The following is a 23,689-nucleotide window of genomic DNA, read 5'->3' as shown; positions in this document are numbered from 1 at the left end:
GCAGGAAGCTCCATAAGTAAAGGGCTAGTGAGCTTGTTTTCAATCCTAACTCACAAATAAGCCATTTTACTTCATAATTACCACCCACAGATTGCCATAAGCATAAGCCTTGTTGAAGGGCTTCCCTGGGTGAGTCTGAGGTCTGTTAAGGTGAGGATATTTTTCTTAAGACTTCTATTCACCATGTGCTTTATATCCAGAGTTCTGTGGAAAAGAGAGAAAGAAGGGACCTTTGTATACCCTAAGAAAAATGAGATACCAAACTACTAATTTCAAAACCATGCTGGGGCAAGTCATAAGTGGGCTCCATGACATTTTGGAGCCATGACCCCCTCTAATCTAGCAATCCAGGGAAACCTATGGATGCCTTCTCACAATACAGTTTTTTAAAAAATAAAATAATTAGGACTATAACGAAGACAAATTATTTACTTATGTATGTATTTGGCTTCAGGAATGATAACTGATTTTGACATGGAGATTAGTTAGCATCACTGGTATTTTGAGGCATCTGTGACAACTGGTATTGCTATATAAATACCTATGATTTCTACTGGTCATAGATGGTGTTCACATCACTGTGGCTTGTTGCCTATCTTCATGGAGGAAGGACATACTGAATACAGTTAGGGATTAATGAAAATAACACATGATTTTCCCTCCAAGTTCACAGGCCTCCTGAATTCCATCTGTGGATCCTAGATTAAGAACTCCTGCCATAAGGCAAAAGAACTGGGAACACCGTTACACAAACTACTACTCTCTGTTTTATTCTACAATTAGAATGGCAGGGAGCGAAAGAGACAGAGCTGGGCGTTCTGCTCCAGAAACAGTCATGGTATGATCTTTAGAACTGTTTTAAATACCTTCAATGCATAACGCACTTTAAAAATAGCCATCTTCAAAAACTGGGCTTGCCAACAACTACAGAAAAAAGCAAACAAAAGCTTTACTTCAGCAAATATGAAAGCTGAGACTCCTTCCAGAAGGAAAAAAAAAAAAGAAGTACGTGTTTTCAATTCAACTTTTCCCTTACAATGGTTTGGTTTTCAAAGACAGATTTGTCCTTGAGAGTTGGAAAGGCAGTGGAGTGAATCCAGGTACTTACAAAACAAGACAGCCCCAGGAGCTCACTACATCAGACTGAGAAGCCAGGAAAGAAGGAAACCCAGGCAAGAAGCCTGCAGAGCTACACAGGCCAGGGGGAAGCCTCAAGCAGTTACTGCTAGATTGGGAAACTTGGGGGACAAAATATTCTTTGCTTTTATTAATCATCCATCTGCCCCTTAGAAAACCGACTCTTAACATTTTTCTTTTTGGTTTCCCTTACATGTCAATCAAGTTGGGTTTTTTTTTAAATTTTTATTCTTTTTAGTTGCAGATGAATACAATACCTTTATTTATTTTTATGTGGTACTGAGGATCGAACCCAGTGCCTCACACGTGCCAGGCAAGCGCTTTACCACTGAACCCCAGCCCCAGCCCCTCAATCAAGTTTTTAAGAGAGAAAGGGAGAAAGGGTCTGAGGTTGTGCCTAGCATGTGTGAGGCACTGGGTTTGATTCTCAGAACCACATATAAATAAATAAATAAATAAAAGATCCATCAACAACTAAAAAATATTTTTAAAAAAAGAGAAAGAAAGAAAGGGAGAGAAAGGTCTAGTCTGACTCTACTATGTAAAAGCAAAGAAGAGAGATCGGGATTTAGGAAGAAGACCCAACAGAGCGGGGAATGGCAGGATAGTGTCCTCCAGGGTCAGCAATGGGAGAATAAAGGGAAAAAGCTCAAGAAAAGGGGGACCAAAACCAGAAGGGAATTGGTTTTACAAACTTATATAGTCATCTATTTTTATCTCATTGAGATGAGCTTCTTTCCAAATCTCTTCTCACCTCAGAGAGAATTTGGTATTTCATCAAATCATGAAAATGAAGACTGAATATAAAGAAGTTCTTGATAGTTTGTTCTTTAGGCCTTCTATCCATCAATCATCCTTTCATCCATCTGTGCTTCCTTCAGCCATCATCTATCCATTCAGCCCACCAGCCAGCCAGCCATCATCCATCTGTCCATCCATCCATCCATTCATCATCTGTCCACCCATCCATTCCACCCACCCACCATAATTCAGCATCTATTAAGGATCCACAATACTAAAATATACAAATTGTTGTGTTTGGTACAGAGTATTAAAGAGAGGAAGGGAGAGAAGAATATTACTAATAAGACATTCCTCTCCCCTTCCAGGGATTTATACTGATAGAAGATAAAATAAGTAAGCTGATTTCCCTGTAACCAAATGCCATGTAGAAATGACCAAACAAGGAGCTTAACCCTAATACTGTCCAGAGAGATTAACCTCCTGAAAAATCCCCTTCTCTAACACATTCCCCCTAAAGCCCCAACATGAAACAAATTAAGTGGGGCTAAAGAAATAAGGTTGTGTGAAAATAGTATGAAAAAAAAATAACAAAACAAGAAAAGTTGTTTAGAGATCACAGACACTGAAAGTCACCAAGAGAATGATTCATAAGTATACAGAGATCCAACAGAACTGTATGGCACTTTAAGAATTCTGGAATGTACTTTTGGAGCCAAAAGAAATAACACATACTCTAATAAGGTCAGAAAAAAAGTCATGTAGAAAATACATCTAAGTAAACCAAGTTCATAGTAAATTTATGTTTTAATGGCAGGAGTAGGAAAGACAACAGATTTAGAGGGATGGAAAATAAAGCAACAATCTGTCTTATGCAGTTAAGAAGACATCTACTGGCCTCACTTGCCCTTGACTGTGAAATAAGAGGCTAAGCATAAACGCCCAACTCCAGTGCTCACAATATCAGGCACCACGGCCATCCTACCCGACAAGCCTCCCTGTGGGTGGGAAGAGGGGTGCTGGGAAGAAAGCACCAGCTCACCATGGGAAACAGGCCCAGCGAGTGGTAGCGCCGGGACGTGGTGTTGGGCATGGTTTTGTTCCTGAGGTTCTTCAGCTCTTCCTGCGCTTCGTGAAGCATCTCCATGCACTCTGCGTACTTGTCCTCCAGCTCACGCAGCTACAGAAGACCAGGAAAGATGCAGAGGGTCAGGACCTCATGAGTAGTCGGGCGCATGCCCCCCACAAGAGCCAGAAACACACATGCAATCTAACCAGGCCTCCAGTGTGGAACAGCTGCCCTGCTGGCCAAATAGCAAAAACTCTCAAGATTGGTTTTTCTTTGACTTTTACTTAGAGTCTACAGTCTCAAAAATCTCCTAAAATACCAACAATGAGCAACATGGATAAAACAACCTTAAAGGAACGAAAAGCAAACCAGCACACCCTGCTTCAAGGCATATCCTTGAACAGGCTCCTCTCAAGCCATATGTTGCATGGTTTACACTGGTGAGCATTTACAGAGCCAAGATTTAGCAGGTGCCAGGCCCTGGGCTGGTGTGGAGCATGGTCTCCCTGTGCTCACAACCAGCAACAGGGGCAGCAGGCGCAGAACCAAGGTGAAAGCTATATTAAAGTCAATATAAAAACAGTTGTTCCTCAGCAACTTAGCGAGATCCTGTCTCAAAATGAAAAGTAAAAAGGGCTGGGGATGTGGCTCAGTGGTTAAGCACTTCTGGATTCAACCCCTAGTACAAACAACAACACCAACAATAAAAATAGTTGTTACCATGGACATGACCAAAGCCTGTCAAGGGAATATGCTCTACCTTCACTGGAACCAAAAGCCCTCAAGAGGTAAGGGAGACACACCCACCTCAGCCGTGAGCTGCCGCTGGGCATCCTTGGCAGCTCCCAGGTGTTGGACAAGTTCCTCATTTTCCACTGCACACTAAAACACAGCAAAGACACGTAAGTAGACACCAGATAAGCCCAACTCTTCCCCTCATTACCTGATCCATTAGGACCCCATCCCCTTTCTACAATGAAATGTGTATCTCAAACTGGAGTAAAATTTTGTCTTATATAATTTTGAAGGCCTTACAGTCCAATTTCCACTCCCTACCTCCAATGTAAAGGCTGCTTTCTAGAAGCCAGTCTCTCTCCTTCCTTCCATCTTTCTTCTTTTTCTCTCTCTGCTTCTTTCTTCCCCCTTTTCATTTTTCCAAAATTATTTAGCCTCTCACAGCAAAGGTTTCATATGGGAAACAAAACTGTTTTTTGCCATTTCACTTAATCCTCAAGGGGCTACTTCTACTGCACAACCTACTTGGTGCACTGAGTCCAAACAAATACTAGGCAGGTGATTAAATTAAAGTTCAGAACTTCACATCAACCGCACCTTTTATTTTATTTTATTTTCTAAATAATGTCCTCCCATGGGATTTCTCATTGGCCAGAACTACCACAAGGACAGTCATAACTGCATTGTAAATTATCTTAGTTGACCTCATTAAAAAATAAGAATTGAAATCCATTTAATTACAATAAATGAGGAATGGACACACAACAAGTAATGTCTACAATAGTCCACCCTTTGACTACCCAACATCATCTATATAACTCTTCATGACCACAGAGTGAACCCCAATCCTTACCCCCAAAGCTCATCAAAGTACTGAATCTACCTCAAAGTGGAGACCTCTGGATGAAGGGCACTGTGCTTCATCAGGTCTCAATTTAGATTCTAGGGAACTGGTAACTTAGACACTTTCAAATACATGCCCTGAGCACATCATATAAAAGTACTGAGAAATAATAATAATAATAATAATAATAATAATAATAATAATAATACCACCTCCCATTAAGGAAAGAAGAGGAAGGAAAACATAGAGTGGCAGAAGTAGAAGAAAGTAGAATTGGGCAGGAAGAGAAAAATTTCTTGTTTTGTAAGTACAGTAACTCTCATTACCCTGGCCTCTGGCCTCTGGAGGAATGTTACTTCTCTAATTAATTAGTATGGTCACATCTAGGAATGTCACACTCAGAGGAGAATGTACTCATGGAAGGCTGCTCCACTCTAGTAACCCAATTCCTGCTGATGTAAATTTGGGTGCTGGGATTGCACTAAGGACTGAACAACCACAGGCTATTGTCAAGCATAATTACTGTGACCAGTATATTAGCTTCTAATGAATTCCTGCAGCACCTTTTTTGATGAATTCTATTAATCTGTAGATTATTCTCAGGAGGTAAGAGGTTATGAAAAGACCCTTTGCCAACTCAGGGCCACAAGACATTTTATTACTGAATCCACTAAGCTTTTTCTCCAAAGGGGCAGCACACACTCTTCTAGAGTAATGGCCCCTTCTCATCTTGGCACAACCACTGTGGTGTTAGCCAGAGTGACAGAAGCCTTACAGCTTTTGCCTTTTTCTGCAAGTCGACGATCTGTGACAGCAGGTGCGTGATCTCCTCTTGCTGGCGGGCAGCATCTTCAGTCTTCTTGGCCAGCTCCTCTGAGATGCTGGCAATCTGCACGTTGGCATCCCCTTTGACAAAGAAATGACAAAGAGTAAGAGAGAAAACTACACACACAGACCAGAGAGAGTGGTTTCCTGGTGGTTCACACATGAAAACCCATCTTTATGGGGAGGAGTACAGAGGGTACAAGATGAAGGGATGCATAGTGACTGTGTTCTTCCATGGTGAAGCAAAGTGGCTTCTCAGGACTCAGTCAGTCATGAGAAGGAACATGATCTTCCCATGGCCTGTCATCCTGGGCTCAGTGCAAGGGCCTAACCCCACTGATCAAGTCTGTCTCCTCAGAGCCAATCAGGCAGGGACTGGGAGTCAGCCAGGAGGAGACACCCCAAACATGGTACATCTGGCCAAATCTCAACATTCCACACATGAATGGATCCATGTCACCAACAGGAAGCCCTGCTACATGCACCTTGTTCTAGAAATCTCAGTTGCTGATGCATACTACAATTCCCTTTGGTTTTCATTCCTATTCAGACATAACCCATTTTATAAGACTTAAACATGGGGTGTGGTTCATTTGCTTAGTATTTTGATGAAATGCAAAAGATTCTATTTGCCCTTTTATCTTACCTTGCAAACTTACAATGGAGAAAATGGTAGGGGGGTACTTATTTGCAAAACTGAGAACTCGGGCCTCAATTTTCACAAATCAAATCACTAAAAAGCAGTTTTCTTCATATTCTCAAGCCAGATTTCTGTATCTGAGCCTAACTTTGGCATTTAATAATTCTAATATCCCAGCAGAAAACCAATATTAAATATCCCTTTCAGAAGAAACTGAGATAATATATGGTTAATGGCCTAGAACCCAATTCACAAATGGGGAGGGGGTGCCACACAAGGTCAGGGAGCCTGCTCTTCATCAAGGACGATACAAAGCCATTGGGTCATGACAATGGGAGATACAAGGAAGTAGAAGCTGGGGTGGGGGTTGGGAGTGAGTGGGCAGGGGACATACTCAGCTCCTTCACACAGTCGTTGACCAGCTGCTGCTCCTTCTCTTCGTAGGTGATGGTTTCTGTCTTTAGCTGGCAGGCCTGTAGAAAAGGCTCGGGTCAGGACCCAGCACTCACACTGCACTGTGACTTGCCATGCGCGTGAGGGCGAGGCATAGAGCAGGGGCAAACCCGAGTCTGGGAAGTGCTGGTCAGTATCTCTTCACGTGTCATTAGTTAGGCCCTCAAGTACAAAACATTTCCTACTTAGTTAAAGGGACACTCTCAAAGCAGAAAATTGAAAAACACATACCACTAGATGGCGCTACACAAAGCCAGCACCCAAAGGCCACACAGCAAGCTCTGTAAGATTCTGCAGGAGGGTCTGCCTGTTCATTTGTCTGTCCAGCTCATAGATACAGACACTGCTGTGGCTCTCACAGTGCCTAAGACCCTGCCCTGCCTATGGCAGGCATCCTAAGGAAAACCACAGGACTAGGGCTGTAGCTCAGAAGTAGAGTGGTTGCTTAACATGCATAAAGCCCTGAGTCCAATCTCCAGTACCATTAAAAAAAAAAAAAAAAACAGGTGTGGAGATCCTAAGGACAAGGATAAGCACACATCATATGAAGCTAATGTACACTCTATCACTACTCTGTGCCAGGCACTGAACTATGAGGTTCTGAGTTGGAGTTAAACCTGCTGTGTTCAGCATATGGTCCAATACAGAAAATTTAGAGACCCAAGAGCCGTCCCAGGACCCTGGTCAGCTTCCTCCAGGAAGAGATCTGAAGGATCAGTGAAAATGATGCAGTTTGAGAAAAGGTGTCTCAGAGCCCTCTGATCCTGGCTGTGGAGAGAGAGATACTACATTTCTGAGAACAAAGGCAGGACAGTGAGAATCTATAGATTGGGATCAGATTCCCTCACTGATTTTAGGTAAGATTCTGACAGAGGGTGGGATTGCTGGGTACTCAGAACTGGGGCATCTCCCAAGGGCTGGAACGGCAGTGCTAGACTCAGAATGGGAAACACTGAGCCTGTAATTGGCTAAGCCACTGGCTGGCAGAGCACAATGGGGCAATCTTGGCCACTCAGGGTTGTTTTCATTAGGAAGTGAAGAGCTGGAAGAGGTGAAGTCTACAAGAATAGGTCTTCCAGAAAACCATCTTGTTAGGTTCTTTCCAATGCGCGGCAATTTCAAGGTGACAGACAGTCTGCCCCACTGAAGGGGCTCAAGGGAGTCTAGGGCCAGCTTAGGTGGACACACAGCCTGAACCTGACATCATCCCTCTGGCTAGAGAACACAAACCCACTGCCAATTAAGACAAACAGTACTAAATTTTTATGCATCCATGTTTTTAGAGAAGGGCAGTAGGTGAAGAGGAAAAGTGTGGGCTGAGAGTCACATAAATGTCCAAATCTTGGCTTTGTCACTTACTACAGACTGTGGGACCCCGAGATATCAAAACACTTAGCAGCCTGGAGCCTGGTTTTCTCACTATAAATGAGAATCAAAGTAAGCAACTTGCAGCCTTGTTGTAGAAGATTAAAAGTTATAATAATAACATACGCAAAGTGCCAGCGTAGTACCTTGCCAATAAAGGGAACTCTCTAAAGCAGAGTTTCCAAGTTGCCTCAGCTCAACCTTTTTAAGTCAACTGTTCAAGGAACATGTCTCCAGGCTCTGGAGGCACTGTTTCTTTGGAGCCCATCTGACTACAGTAACATGAAAACTGGCTTCACCCCCACTCTCAGTCGTTTCCTACACATTGAGACCAGAGCTGAAGAACACCGTGGAAAGACCCTATGGTGAAGGAGGAGAGATCTGCACATCTTCTCAGTCCACATGCTGCAGGATTCAGCACCTGGGAAGGCAGTGTCCCAGTTGCAGGGGTGAGGCCTGTCTGCTGAGTATGCCCAGCAAGCCCAGGCTCCGTGGTTCTGCCAGAGATGGTGGCCTCTGAGGACAGCACTATAACTGTGGCTATTCTCGCCAGATACAACAAACAGGGCCACCACCCTTCCAGTGGGTGACAAGGACAGGGAGGGAGTGCACTTCACCTCGGATCGAAGTACGACGTTCTCCTCTTCTAGGTCCTTCAGCTTCTTTTGAAGAGAATCCAAATGAAAGTAATTCTGGACTGAGGAGGATGACTCATTCCTCTTCAGCCTGGGAGAGAAAATGCGCTTACCATCTGGGGAGGGTGATGTCTCCTCCACTACCTAGCCAGCCCACCTGGAGACCCAGAAGGGCTGCCTCAAAGAAAGTTTGTGAGGCTTGCAATTAGACTGCTCCCTAATGCCCAGGAAAATAGCACCCCAGTGTACACCCCTCTGTCCACAATTTGCAGTTGCTACATTACCTCAGAATTCAGAGGGATGGGATCTACACAAAGCCAACACAATTCTGGAAAGCCAACACAATTATTTGATATTCAGGATGCACTTCTATGTTCTAAGAACTGCTTTAAGTATTTTGCATGTATTAACTCGATGCTAGAACTCTATGACTTAACTGCTATTAGTAGCTCCATTTTACTAATGAGGAAACAGCACAAAAATTAAGTAACCTGGCCAGGAGCATGCAGGTTAAGTCGCAGAGCTAAGATTGAATTCAGGCCATCAGGCTCTAGAGTTCCACACGGGGCTCTGCTGACTTTCAGAACAGCCCCCACACCTTCTGTCCCAAGGACCTGCCACGGCACCTCCAGCTTCAGAACCCTGTGTTCCTTTAACAGCAAAGCCCACCTTTTTTTTTTTTTTTTTTTTTAACCTGTTAACACGCCAGGGCAAATCAACTGACCTGACAAGTAAGCAATAAGACCCAGTAAGAGGAAAATTTAAAACCTGCCCTTCTATGTCCCACAAAAATAGTACAAATCAATCCATCTGAGGCTCTTAGAGATGCTTATTCTGGGGAAGGCTGACCTGTGCTGCTGGTGGAGGTGACCCTGCCTAGGTGACTCCAATGACATCAACAGCAGCCTGTGCCCTGGCCTCCAGAAACACAGCCCCCAGGTGACTTACGGGGTTGAGCAGACAGACTCCGGCTCGCTCTCCTCCGCAGCACTGGTGTAGAATTGGAGCAGCTCATCCTTCATGGACAGCTCATGGCGGAGCTGAGAAACCTGCACAGACAAGAGCCAGGCCCACCTTTTGCTTTCTAAGAGGTGATAGTGTCCTCCTTGTACTCAAATACTTACTACTTAGAGACAAACTTCCCATTGAAAATGAAGACACTAATCGGTTGGTTATGTGCTACTCAACAAAACAGGGGTTTCTAAGAGTTGAGTCTGATCCCACTTAAGAAAAACAGAATCCATTGCTTGAAGGCAGAAATCTCCTTCTCTAAATTAATAATTTTAATTTTGGTATAGAAAATGGACACGAAGGCTCTAGAATGATGATGGAGGACATGAGATTACTTCTGGGCTTTGGAAGTAGTTAGATGACCAGCTGGACACATTACCAAATGAAAGAAGAGGCCTTTCACTTCTGCTGGAACCAAATCCAACTCAGAACAGGATCATCGAGATGCCAGCTCTGGTGGGCTGCCGTAAGCAGCTAGGCCACTCTACCTGGAAGCCCACACAGCCCCACCTGGTGACTGATACACTTTCATGGGGCTCCTGGCCACTCTCGGTCAGTCCTTGCTCTGTGCTCAACAATCACTAGACAGAAATTTCAGATACAGGAGGAAAAGAGCAACTATCAAGAACTGATCACACAACTACTGCTATGGTGGTTTTGCAAATCATGGAGATTTATTTCAGGTTTTAAAGTAAAAAAACTTTTGCTATAAAACTCTTCATTTGCCCTTCCAATATTTAGTACTGATGAACATGAAATCAGTACTAAAAAGAGTAGTGCAACTCTGTTTTCTTTCTTATTTAGAACTTGATGTGAGGTCTATGGTTAAGTCCAATTTCCGACCCAACACAGGGAGTGAATTGTTTCTCCCGAGGAGAAGCCAATTTATTATATACACAAAGGCTTCAACACCTAGACTGATCATTCAATGATGTGTCAAAGAGGAACATGCTATACTTTGTAAATTCAAAGCTTTTCCAAGGCAGGGGGACAAAACATTTCCAATCCCAGAGAATAGGATATTCTTTGTATGTGGTAAGGAATTCCATGAAAGAACGGTAATTTGATTTATTGGTTCCTGAGTGGCATGTTCCTCTGCCCAGAAGAAGTGAGGTGGCCTACTAGGGAGGCTGAGGGCAGAAGGATCACAAGTTCAAGCCCAGCCTGGGCAACTTAATGAGACTCTGTCTCAAAATTTAAGAAATAAAAAGGTCTGGGGATATAGATCAGTGTTAGAGTACCCCTGGGTTCAATCTCTCGTTTCAACAACAACAGCAGCAACAAAATTGCAGTCTGAAAACTATAGAAGCAGCCTAAATGTCCATCAATAAATGGACAAGGAATGATTTTTTAAAACGTGGTATATTTATACTGTGGAGTTTTATTCAGCTATGAAGAGTAATGAAAATATTTCATTTGCATGAAAATGAATGGAACTAGAGAACATGATAAGTGAAATAAGCCAAACTCAGAAGGTCAAGGGCTTTATGTTTTCTTTCATATGTGGAAGCTAGAGAGGAAAAAAGAAAAGAAAGTGGATAGAAATCTCACATAAATCTAAGGGAGATCAGTAGAGGAAAGGGTAAGGGACCAAGGGGAGGAAGGAGAAAAGGGGAAAGGGAAATACTGGAAAATGATATTGTCCAAATTATAGTGTTATACTGTTTGCATGTAAGAATGTGTTAACAAAAAATATCACCATTAAGTATAAATATAATGTACCAATTAAAAAATGAAAAATTGTAAGAAGGGTCCCAGGCTAACGCCCACACTTTCTTCATGGTCACCTAAGAGAAGGGAGGACTTCTGGTCACGATGCTAGGGGCAGGGAAGACAGGGGTCGACTTTATTTCTCCTAGAACACAACAGTATTCTACTTCACCATCTTTAAAGATAGCCTGGGATTAAATCTTTTCATATAGTATGACAACTCAACTTCATCTTATTAAAATTGCCATTAAACCCAGGTTGGGAATCGTTTCAGTGAGAAGAAAATTTGATTACATCTTAGGGACATGGGTAAGGACGCACACTCCCAATAAGGAAGTTCCTGATAGAAAAATAAGAGAGAAGCTTCCTGTCAAAAAAAAAAAAAAAAAAAAAAACTGTCAAAATTTCACAGTCAAAATTCACTGTGGAAATAGGGTGACAGGAAACAAGGGCCTGACTCTCAGCTTCCTGCTCCTGTTCCAGAAGCTCTGGCTGACTCCATTGCTTCCTTCCTCCTGGCCACACCACATGGCTTCAGAAAACAGGTGTGGATCCTCCTCATCCTCTTAGGATAAGTCTGATAAGTCAAAACATTTCGTGCCCTTCCTGTAGCCATTGACAGTCACCAGCCAAGATGGGCATCATGAAAATAACAGGGTTTTTTCCATGAAAACAATAGGCTAATTTTTTTTCCTATACATATGATATTACATTACAAGGATGAATGCCAGTCACCACCCTCCCCTGCAGCAGGAGGTGGCCTTCTCTGGCCCAGCCACCTTCTGCTCACTTGCTGTTGTGTTGGCCTGTATGTGCTTCTGCTGAGCATGGAGCAGCTCTGAGGTTGGAGTCTGCACTTTGAGAAGGTGAGGACTGTGACCGGTCCCTGCTGCCCAGCCTGCTTACGTGACAGGGTACTATAGGCCTACTAACTAAGGACTGTGCCTACCCTGAGAGACCCGTCCATGATGTGTGAAGAAAGAGCTACAGGACACCAGCTTCTGGCCTCCAGGAGGCCACTTCTGACAGGAGCCCTGGCTCAGGTCTGGGTGCTCCCTCAGGGTGGCTTCTCCAACCCATCTCCCTCCACCTTGCTCCTACGCCCATCGTGCCTCACCTCCTCCCTGATGTGTTCCACTTGCTCCTCTAGCAGCTCGTTCCTCTCAGTTAAGGTCTTGTTCTTCTTCAACAACGACTGGCCGATCCGCGCAGCCAACTCCAAATCCCGTTCTTTCTACAAAAGGCAAGAGGGAGAAGGAGGATTCAAAAATACCCCCATGTCCTCAAGGAGCCATTAGGGCTTGATGTCAAGTGAGGAAAACAAGGGCATCCAGAAATAACAAAAGTGTCACCATCAGTGTCAGCATTTAAGAGGAGTAAACTCTGCCCACGTATGTACGAGAGCTACGCAGACATGAAGCAACCAAAGGGAAGCCTGAAGATGTGATGAAAAAAAATCTTTGTTCCCACAGTGGGAAAAATGCTTCCAAAGACACTTCTGCACAACTGCTTTTGGTGTTTGTGCAATCATTGATAAAGCTTCTCTCCACCTGCCACTGGGCTGCTGTAATGCCAGGGCTCAGCACATGGAAACACCAATAACTCTTTGTAAGAGGAATGAAGAAGTTCTAAAATGCTCTCACAATGCAGCTGAGATCTGGCACAGGGGGGCAGCCTCTGTACCATTTACCAGGCTGGAATGCACTGAGTTCCTTATTTTTGCCTCATATGAAACAAAAACATTTAAAGTCACTCTGAGACACAACTACATCTGTTTTGTTTTGCTATTTTGTGTTTTGCTTAGGAGAGGTTATGTAGGCTTTATTAAAAACAAACAACAGTCTTTCAAAATGCAGAGATGATGCACACATTTGCCCTACTTTAGAGGCAATGTGCTCAGACACAGGATTTTCTAATGGTTTGGTCAATGACCTCAATTAGACAGAGCAGCACACACTGGAAAATCCAGTGTGGCACATAAAGACAGGACTGTCTATGAGAGAAGAAAGATGTCCTGGATGATGGACAGATGGCTTCCCTGAGTGCACACTCATGATCCCCACAGCATCCATCCTTGCCTCTATGGTCATACTCCACCTGTCACTGCTAGGTGGGGACAGGGGATGATGAGAAGAGGGGGCTCTGGGAAACCACACTTCTGTAGCAGTCTTACACTAATTATTCTGTTCACCAGTATTTTAAAAGCATGGAAACATTGTAGTTTGGGGGAGAAGAAACAAAGCTGGAGAGGAGTCCCAGGTTATGCTCCAACACCCACTTATTAACCACCCACGTGGCCTGAGGCAAATGGCTTTGGCTTCACCAGCATCAGGAACACTGTGGGTTAGTTGTTCCGAAACACATCTTATGACCCCTAGGTGGGCTGAAATATCATTTTAGTCATCATTCAGTTACCAGCATTTTGTTTTGAATTCAAAACAATAGCACAAAACTGAAAAATACCAGAGTGCATGCACATGATAAGGGCACTATTTCATGTTTAAACTTTTGTTTATCACATGTTTACCTGTATGAGTATCGGGACAAAAACCTAAGACACATTCCTTTTCTCTTTTCTTTGGTGCTGGGGATGGAACCCAGGGCCTGGAGCATGCTAAGAACTCACTCTACCCCTGAGCCACATCCTGGTCCCTAAGCTGTGTTTCTTACAGCAGGCACTGGTCACCAGTTTAACTGCTCCCAGGTGAGCCATGCTACTCTAAGTTGAGTACAACAGTTTGAACATCCCAGTGGCCCAATTCCCTTGTCTGTTAAATGGAGGGTAAGGAAGGGGGCAGGCTAGCTGAGAGCACCTTGGAAAAAAAAAAAATCTAGCTTTATGACTAAGTTGTATGACAAAAGGAAAATACAGTTTTTATTTCTAGCATCTTAGAAATAGTTCCCTTACCACTGTTCCCTTACCACCTAGAGACTCAGCACATGTGGAAAGGACCCTCCCATGCAGCCAAGGGGACATGGTGGCTCTGCCCAATCCATCTAGATGCTCATCTCTGTGCATTTATTCCTGCTGGCCACAGCATCTACCAGGAAGCTTCCTTATCTCACATCTCTTTGTCAATTCTCAGACTCAACAGTTGTGTTTACTTGGTATCTAAGGGAAAGAATTCAAAGAACTGTGTGCAAGGGAATAGGTGCAGAATTCCAGTGTCTCAGTACCCAGTCCAAGTGGGTTTCAGCTCTTTTGCATTTGGCTAAAACTGCAGTACAAAGGACACTTCTCTGTGAAGCAAAGTCTCCATAAATCTAACTTGAGTCTATTAAATTTCTCTGCTAGAACAAGCTCTTAGACTGAGTGCCCAACGGTGCTTAATTAACGCCCATCAGCTCACTCTCTGGCTCCCTGCTCTGCACTGCTTTCCAGGCTGCTGAGCCCCAGCAAGCACAGACCCTTTGCACACCTCAGCCACATTTTGTCTGCACGTTTCCCTGCAGACAAATTGAGCAAAAATTACAATGCTGAAGGCAGGTTAGGCAAGGCACTGCCAGGGAACCCAAAGAAGGAGGGATGGTTTCCTAGGGCATTGAGGGCCACCACCCAAGAGCAATGGAAACAGGCAGGGTGTGTGTGTGTGGGGGGGGGAAACAAGTGAAGTGGTAGCTCAACAAGGAAGGCTTTTGCCCTGCATTCACACCTCCAACCCCAGCCCTGGGGCCTCCAGCCTCTCCTGGCCCCATGGAGGGCTGGCATCTGCACACAGGAAACCTTATCTCTACAGTCATCACAAAGAACATTCTCTGCTGGTAAAAAAAAAAAAAAAAAAAAAAAAAAAAAAAAAAAAAGCAGGAAGTTACAGAAAAAAAATATTTATGAATATTTGAAAAATGAAATGAAAAACACTTCCAAAATTATTATAGCATCTCTGGTCTTTTTTGCTCTAGTTTTACTAATGCATCAGGCTGGTTGAGTTTCCTTGGAGGGAATCACAAGATGGGGAAAAAAAAAAGCTCCCATTTCTTACTACCAATTATCATATGACAAATGTTTGCTTCTAAATTCAGGAAACAGCTAGGAAATGACTAGTGGATTAAACCATAAGAGAATAAGAGACTACAAATAATTTAGGCCCTTGGAAGTAGTAAATTATTAGGAAAACCTAATCCTCTTACCACGTGGGAAATGAGGCAAGGTGGAGCTTGCTCTAACTGCCTGCTCCCTCCCTTTGGCTATGCTTTGCTTTGTTTTGCTTTTGAAGACTGCTGCTTGGACTCAGCCTTTGGTCTTCCAACAAAACCCTGCACTGACAGTGCACCCACTAGAGAAGGAACAGCCTGCCTCCCTCTTGTAGCAGCTGACTCATCCCATTCACTAATTTTAGGATAAAAGCATGACTAAGGGGACAGTGGAACACCTCTCTTTCTCTCTCTCTCTCTCTCTCTCTCTCTCTCTCTCTCTCTCTCTCTCTCTCAGAACTGGGGACGAGACAAGCTCTACCCAAAGGTATATTCCCAACAGCAGGGAGCCAGGGTGAGCTGCAGCAGCCTTGTCCCCTTAAACCAGGAGCACAGTCCACATTCAAGGGCTGTGCTTCAGCATCCTGTGCGACTCCCTGGCACCAGCCTGCATGTGGCTGGCATGCAAACCAACACAAATGAGCAGAGGAAACAGAGGCAAAGGCCAGTGAAAAGCACAGCAGGGTGCAGCTGTCACATGACTTGTGCAGCTAGACTTTAACCCGACTGCTTCCAGAGAAAGGCAGTAAATTCGTCTGGGATTTTTATCAGGGCAAGAACAAAATGGTGTTGCTATATATAAAACACAGAGATAAAAACTTGATAACCCGGGGCTGGAGTTGTAGCTCAGCGGTAGAGCGCTTGCCTTGTACACGTGAGGCACTGCGTTAGATTCCCAGCACCACATATAAATAAGCAAATAAAATAAAGGTCCATCAACAACTAAAAAAAAATATATTAAAAAAAACTAAAAACATGATAACTCTTTAAAAATAAAAGAAGCCACAATGAAACACTCATGTGAAGAAATTACCCTACCAATATTCTTTCTAGCAACTCAATTTTTAAAAATATGAGACTATATTCTTCACATAGCAACATTCAGTCAGGAAATAAACTAGAGGGAAAGTGAATTACTTATTTATTTGTTTGTTTTTCCCTCTTGTGGTGCTGGGGATTGAACCCAGGGCCTTGTGCATGCAGGGCAAGTAATCTACCAACTGAGCTATATGCCCAGCCTCTGGAAAATGAATTCTTGATACTAAGTATCTACATAAAAAAAACTTATGTCCTTGGCTCCTTAGAAATGATCTGTGCTCTCTCTACTTTCTTGTGACCAAGGAGCTGCTTCTTCCTCTATACCTTTCCACCATGATGGTCTGCCTCACCTGGGGCCCAGTCAGCCATCTAGGGACTGAGACCTCCAAAACCATGAGCCCTCCTCAACACACACACACACAAGAGAGAGAGAGAGAGAGAGAGAGAGAGAGAGAGAGAGAGAGAGAGAGAGAGAGAAAGTAAAAAGAAAAAATAAAAGTGGTCCTTGCATGTCCTAGCAGAGAGCAGGGTCATGCCCTGTGGAGCATTTACCTACACAGCACTGCCAGCTCAGACAAGCCTCAGCAAGGACCTTGGCAGTGCACACCCAGAGGCTGCAGTGCCCTGGTCACATTTTCCAAGTAAGTGTCCCACGGACAACTGTATTAACAAAGACTAAATGGGCCAGCAAACAAAACTGTCAAGAGTGACAGTCCCACTAGGCAAGGGGGGGTAAGGGGCAGGGCTGGGAATCTGCCAAGTAATCCTGGTGCCTGTCCCATTGGATTCCGGCTCCTTCCATGTAAAATGGAGGAAACAGCAGTATCAACTTCTGAAAGCTACTACAGAATTAATGAGATGGCCTGTAGAAAACACTCAGCTCTCAGTTCAGTTTTATCCCAAATAGTAAGAAACAGATATTTTATCAAAGATTTATTATATCTAAGGTTTAAAAAGTCCCCTGGGCCCAACCATGTGAACCTGCCACATGGCCAATGCCACCACCAAGATGGCTACAATTCTGGATGCCACCACAAGGCACAAGGTCAGGGCCTCAAAATGCTTTCCCCCATGCCCAGTCACACAGAAACAAACCCTGACCATCATTTATATGGCCCTGAAGAGTTTGCAACTTCCCCTTCAAGAGAACGAGACAGGGGTGTGTTGCAGGGCAGGTGTGGGAGGCTGGTTGTGCAGAAGGGAGAAACACAGGAAGACAGAGACATGAAACAGGGAGAACAGAGAGTCACTGCAGAAGCTTTGGGTCCCCCCCCATACTGGCCCAGGTCCCACCCAGGTTTCAACCTTGTCTTCCCAGTGCCCCAAAAAATGATTTCAGTCTCCATCCCTTCTACTCTTTTTCCAGGGAAGATGTGAATGAACAGTCATGAGCCCAAAGTCATTCTGGAGTCTAGAGCAGAAACACAGATCTAAAAGCCAGCACCTGTTCACTAAAGGCTGGATTCAGTGGTGCTGGGATATTTGGGGCACTTAGCAAATACTAGCTAAAACCCTACCTGCTCCAGCCTGGGAGAGGCCTATGGATGCGCGTGTCACGCTCCTTTTTCTGAGGCCTTCGGACCTCAATTCTCTGCCAATGGAATGCTCAGAAGAAACTGAGAACCAGTCCTCAAGTAGTTGCCTAATCCTAAGCAACTTCTCTAGATTTTCCTTGCCACGCTTATTTTACTTCTTCCCACACTGACACTGTAATATCACACTAGCCTGATATAAGCAAAAACTTAAAATATGTTAGAAAGACAGGGATAATCATGTATTTTTCTGACATTTGGGATTTAAAATATATTTTAGTGGTTCTCAAATATTAAACTGGGTATTCTAGCAAGTATCTGAATGCTACCATATTTTGTGTCAATGATATGTTCCTTTAAAAACCTAAAACACTTGCAGAAAACTGCAGCTACCAAGGTCAGCTACATAACTACTAGTTCAAAAAGTAAAGCCATTAAATTATACCCCAAGGAGGCCCAATCTCTAGGACTCCTGCTGAAATAGTAACGTTCGCACGAATCAATATAAATTACGATCGATCAATTATAAGCAACCTTTTTGTCTTCCCCTGAATACTTACCTCCTCAAGAAGTCGAGTAACAGCATCTATGTCATTGTATGTCTTAGTCATCTGGCCAACTCTTTCAGCACATAAAACTGTAAGAAACAGAAGTCACAGTGAGACTGTGGTGCCACAACCCCACCCAACAAATGGTACATGTAAAACACTGGCCCTGAAATTGTCTCTGCTTATTAGGCATGAAGGATAATGGATTTTGCTGGGTTCAACCCACACTGTACTCAGCACCCCAGGGGTCTCATGTCCCAGTTCCAGTGAGGAAGCCCAGGTTTGTGACAGGGAGAGTTGTCATGGAGTTCCTATGAAGCCCTGACTTCAAGGTGAGGTCTGGTGGTGGCAATGAAAGAGGGTCTGGCCTCATACAGACTCAGCAAATTGAAGTGAATGGGGAGGAGGTCAGCAGCACAGCTCCCATGAATGAATTTCCATAATTCCCATAGGATCCAGAGCCTATTGACTGTACAGATTCACATGGAGAGAACAGGAGCTTTCAGGAAGCAGCAATTGGTTTAATTACTGAACAACAACCTTAAACTGGTAATTTCATAATAGCACAGGCCCCTTCTTCCCAAATGGCCTCAATTCTAAGCCTACGCAACCAGCGTTCATACCAGGAAACTAGGGTGATATATATATATTTTTAAAAACACTACTACTATTGTTGCTGTTGCTGCTACACACACACACACACACACACACACACACACACACACACTGTGGTTTCATTACACATACACTTCACTGCGGTCACAGAGGTGGCTCACAAGCTGCTTTAGGACTAGTCTTTGTTCTCCTTCTAATGAAGAAAAGGGTTGTGCACGGAAAGAAGTGTGCCAAAAAAAAAAAAAAAAAAAAAAAAAAAAAAAAAAAACCTCATAGTTGTTTTATTTTAAATCAGTGGCAAAGAATTGTTTTGCAGTTCAACAAACACAGAGAAGGTAGCACAGGTTTTCTTCTACAGGGGACGGAGTGAATGTAAATGGATTCAGGGCCAAAGTGCAAATTTTTTGAACCTTGTCACTTTGGTGCTAAATAAAACTTTTTAGTAATGCTTCATAACTAAAACACTGGAGAATAATTCTGTTAGGAGTGGATGCTTTCTTAGTGGCCCAGCCCATTCAGTCATAGCCCATGCAAGGCATTAGGAATTAAAGTGTATTAGTAACTCATATTCAGGGGCATTACTAATGGCAAACTGTAACTGGAATTCAATAGGTCTTTAAATATTTTATTAAATGCAAGTAGAGATCATCCTAGCAAATGAGCTCAGAGAAATCTGAGCTGTTGGAATGATTTTCTAGCTTAAGGAGGAACCTTGAAATCTGGTCCTGAATCTGAAACCGACCAGACTGAGTCCTCCAAGCCAGGAGCCTGGCCCTCTGCCCCCTGCCCTCCATTCAGCACTTCCATGGCAGGATACCTCCTGCCTGCTGCAGGGATACTCATGGCCTGAGCCATTTCCCTTTCCCTTGCCTCACCCAGAGTTGCCAGGGAGGGAGTGGCAAAGGACATTTATAAGAGTAGGCTTAAACCAGAATCTAATTTGATGTAGATGAAGTCCAGCTCCAATTGCCCTAGATAGTCCATCAGCTCCAGGGCACAAGAAATCCTATGTGAAGATTCCTATGCCACCACCAGGAGTTAGTTTTCCTCCTGCATAGATGTGATGTTCTTCTAGAATAAGATTCAGAGCTGCTATTTCTCTAGCATTACATTAATCAGAGATTACACTTAAACCTTTAGAGCTCCATTTGTGAACCAAGATCACTGTAATTATTCATACAGTCAGTCACATGTAACCACATGTAGTTGTAAGAAATTAGAGAGGGATCCCGCATACCCTGGAGTCAGGTTCCCTCAATGGTAACATTCTGCAAAATTATCACATGATACTACAACAGGAATACAACATTGACACAATCCATGCATCTTCCTCAGATTTCCCCAGTTTTACCTACAGTGTGTGTGTGTGTGTGTGTGTGTGTGTGTGTGTGTTTGTGTATCTGACCAGGTGTACATGAAGCTCTATACAACCTTCAGCCTGTGCATGTTTATATATCTACCACCACAAGGATTCCTTGTGTTGCCCTTTTATAAAGCTAATTTCAAAAAGCTTTAAAATACCTTAGCAATTGAACCCAACAAAAACGCACAGCTACACCAATGATCTTGCTAGCATCACTTTATCAGGCACCCACTGATACCACGCACAGAGTGAAAGGAGGCTGGGGTGCCCCTTCACACCCCAAATGGCACAACTGTAGCTGGGGGGAAGGGACAGGGTTCAGAGACCCCCATAAGTGCAAGGACCTTTGACTGAATCTAATTAGACAAGTCAGTGGTATAAGTGAAAACCTACTGCCTATTCTATTGCAAGGAAGTGTGTTATTATTCCAGTTATAGTTTTAAAAGTACATATTGATGCTGAGGGCCATTACCAAGTAGGTATGACGCATCGTAATCCTTGCCAGTGTACCCCATGTTAAATGGACTTGCCTTGGAAATTTGCTGCAACCTTGCATGTGTGTTTGAGAAAGATGACCCTGCTCAAGGTGATCGAGGTGGATCCAGGTTTAAGGTGTATCCTGCAGGTTTGAGGAAGTATCCCGGTCCTTGGGTTTAGGGTGTTCCCGGTTTAAGGCGTTTCCCGGTTTAAGAATATGGGTTTTAGGGAAGTTGAGGTTGAAGATTATTGCTGCTGGGATTAGGGTGTTCCTGCTGCTTGTTCCTGTTGAGTTCTCGTGAGATTCAAATGGGATTTGGAAAAAGCCTCGTGGAGTAGGTGAAGTGTGCGGGAGGACGAGACTGCCCCTGAACGTGTGTGGAGGCTGGTGTGAGTTCGGGAATAAAGAATTGCTGTTTGGGGGGGAGGGATTCCATCCAAAAAGAAGAAAGATCAGTAGAGAAGAGTAGGGGGAGGGACAGGATAGGATTGGATAAGAGAAGAATGGTACAATGAATCTGACCTAACTTTCCTATGAACATATATAAATATGCCACAGAAAATCTCAATGCAATGTCTATACACAAGGCAATAATTAAAAAAAACCCTCTAATAGCATAAAGATGAGTAGACAGGAGAGAACAGGGGGAGGCAGAAGGGGAGGAAAAGAGGAAGTACTGGGGACTGAATTAGACTAAATTATATTCCATGTTTTTATAATTATGTTAAAATGAATCCTAATATTATGTATAACTAAAAAGAATAAAAATAAATAGAAGAGTTTTAGATAGAACATATAAAGTGTATACTCTCAATACTTGTTGTGCTAAAAGATTTATAAATAGTAAATAGTAAGAGTGTTTATGTGTAATGTTGTATAGAAATTATTTTCCAATTATTAATCCTTTCATCTGGTGCTATCACCAGGTGCAAATATCTAAATGACATATAACAGTATATTTGAAAGACAAAAAAAGTCATTTCACTGTAATGAAACAACAAATAAAACAAAAATCCTCTAAATTAAAAAAAAAAAAAAAGAATTGCTGTTTGAATCTACAAAGCTGTGTGGTGGCTCGTGATTCTGTGCCAAGCCGAGACATTGGCACTTGGCTTTTGGCATATTATACCAATTTGGGGGGAGAGAGAAACGCATAAATTCATAGTATTCAGTAAAAAAAATTAAGGATAGCCACAAAGAAGCTGACATTTGGATACATTCACAAATTTTAATTTTCTTTTTATTCTACAATAACCATTGGGGGGATTACTTTAAATACTTTTCAGGGAAAATATATAGTCAGCCACAATATAAGGTTCTAGGGTAGTCTCCAAGCTTACTTTTAAGAGAAATTTATACCAGCAGCAATAGAACTTTTTTTTTAAACAATTGACAGATAATAAGTGTACACCTTCATGGGGGTACAGGGTGGTGTCTTGTGCCTTTCTACATCATGTATGGGTCAACTCAGAGTGCTCAGGTTATCCATCTGAGCAGATCCCACTGAGAATACGTCTATGGCCAGGTCATTCATAACCCTCTGTGTGGATTCTCTCTAGTAATCCTCAGAGCAATATCATGGGGTGGGCACTTTCACCAACACCATTTTACAAATGGAGAACTGTGGCCCAGAAAAAGGAAATAACTCGCTCAATGCCAGACAGCTAGCAAGAGCAAATGCAAAACAAGAACAGTGTCCCCAGCAGGAGCATGGCTAACACCTATGGTGCCCCTATGCTGTCTCTCGGGACATGATATTCCTTCTGATTGAACCTTCATAGCAACCCTGCATGGCAGGTGGAGTTCCAGCGGTGACTCCATAGATGTCAAGAACACAATGTCACAGAGAATGGGGAGAATGGGGCTGCACTGCAGGGACTGATCCTAGGCCTAGGCCAGTCTGACAGAGAGCCACAAAGGACACAAGAGAGAGGCCAGGGCTGGAACCAGTCAACAGTGCTCAGGATGTGTGTGAACAGAGTAAGAAGCGCTGATGGTATTGGGGGAGGAAGAGTCTTGACTTTGAGGCTTAGATTTTTACAGGAGACAAAGGCCAGGAGGCCTGGGCAGGTCTCTTAATGGCTGAGTCTTGGGTTTCCTCTTCCAAGAAGTAAGGGGGCAGGGCTGAGACCAATGAGGCCGGGAAAATAAGAAACCAAGCCATTAGAGTGTAAGATAAGTACAGGCTGTGCTTTTCAAGCAGCAACTTTCTAGACACTAAATCGACAACAAACCGTGGCCAAGTTTTTCTCTCTTTCAAATGGAAGCTCCTTTTCTGACCCAGAGAGCACTACCAAGTAAACTCACTTCCAATGCCCCCAAACAAAACAAAAAAAGAAGATAAAGGAACAGCCCCAAACCTCCATAATAACTAATACATTAACATTATGGTCTAAATCCTAGAAAAAGAAATTAAACGTACCCTGTCTAGGTCATCAAGTAGCCACGTGACACACTTATGTAGCCTCTAGTACTAGTGAACTCACACCTAAAAGGCATTCATTATCATCACCAGGCTCTATGCCCAATGAGTCAGGTCACCTGCCCTCCTGGGGTGCAAGGGAAACAGGAAAGCCAGGGAGAGGTGTCCGGGGGTTCAAGGCCTGGCGAGCCTCTCTACAGAACTTTTATCACAGGACAATGAAAAGCCACTGCAGGGTTTTTCAAAGGGAAAGTGTGAGGTTTGTGTTTCAGAAAACATTTTGATCTCATTGGGGAGCCATGGGGGAGGGGATGCAAGGCAATTTACAGTGACCAGAGTCCGGACTGCTGGACTAATCCAGGAAGGTCCTGGCTGGCAGTGGAATAGAGAGAAGTGGGCTCTTTCCGTGAGATATCTGTGAGATCAGATAAAGCAGGAGGTAAATCACAAAGTACAGGATCTGCACCTCTTGCCAGATGAGGGGGACAAGAGCAATCTACTTCCTGGGTTTGATGTCCCCCTTTGAGATGGGCACATGACAGGTCAGAAGCAACAT

At 43.5% G+C, this 23,689-nt stretch overlaps 1 protein-coding gene across 4 annotated transcripts in view; it reads right to left on the bottom strand.

Annotated features, from left to right (window-relative positions):
* Positions 1-23,689, bottom strand: part of LOC144253679 (trafficking kinesin-binding protein 1) — a 115,870-nt gene that overhangs the window by 25,962 nt on the left and 66,219 nt on the right. For all 4 annotated transcript variants that reach the window (XM_077796277.1, XM_077796278.1, XM_077796279.1 and 1 more), the window contains exons 3-10: positions 18,268-18,344; positions 12,283-12,399; positions 9,393-9,493; positions 8,427-8,535; positions 6,386-6,464; positions 5,302-5,432; positions 3,755-3,829; positions 2,921-3,058 (exon numbers count right to left, since the gene is read on the bottom strand). In XM_077796277.1, the coding sequence (XP_077652403.1) occupies positions 2,921-3,058; positions 3,755-3,829; positions 5,302-5,432; positions 6,386-6,464; positions 8,427-8,535; positions 9,393-9,493; positions 12,283-12,399; positions 18,268-18,318 (801 nt within the window). In that variant the 5' untranslated portion in view covers positions 18,319-18,344. The remainder of the gene's footprint in view (positions 1-2,920; positions 3,059-3,754; positions 3,830-5,301; positions 5,433-6,385; positions 6,465-8,426; positions 8,536-9,392; positions 9,494-12,282; positions 12,400-18,267; positions 18,345-23,689) is intronic.

Source organism: Urocitellus parryii, chromosome 3, assembly GCF_045843805.1.
Source record: "Urocitellus parryii isolate mUroPar1 chromosome 3, mUroPar1.hap1, whole genome shotgun sequence".
Lineage (NCBI taxonomy): Eukaryota > Metazoa > Chordata > Mammalia > Rodentia > Sciuridae > Urocitellus > Urocitellus parryii.
This window is presented reverse-complemented; position numbering and strand designations above follow the sequence as displayed.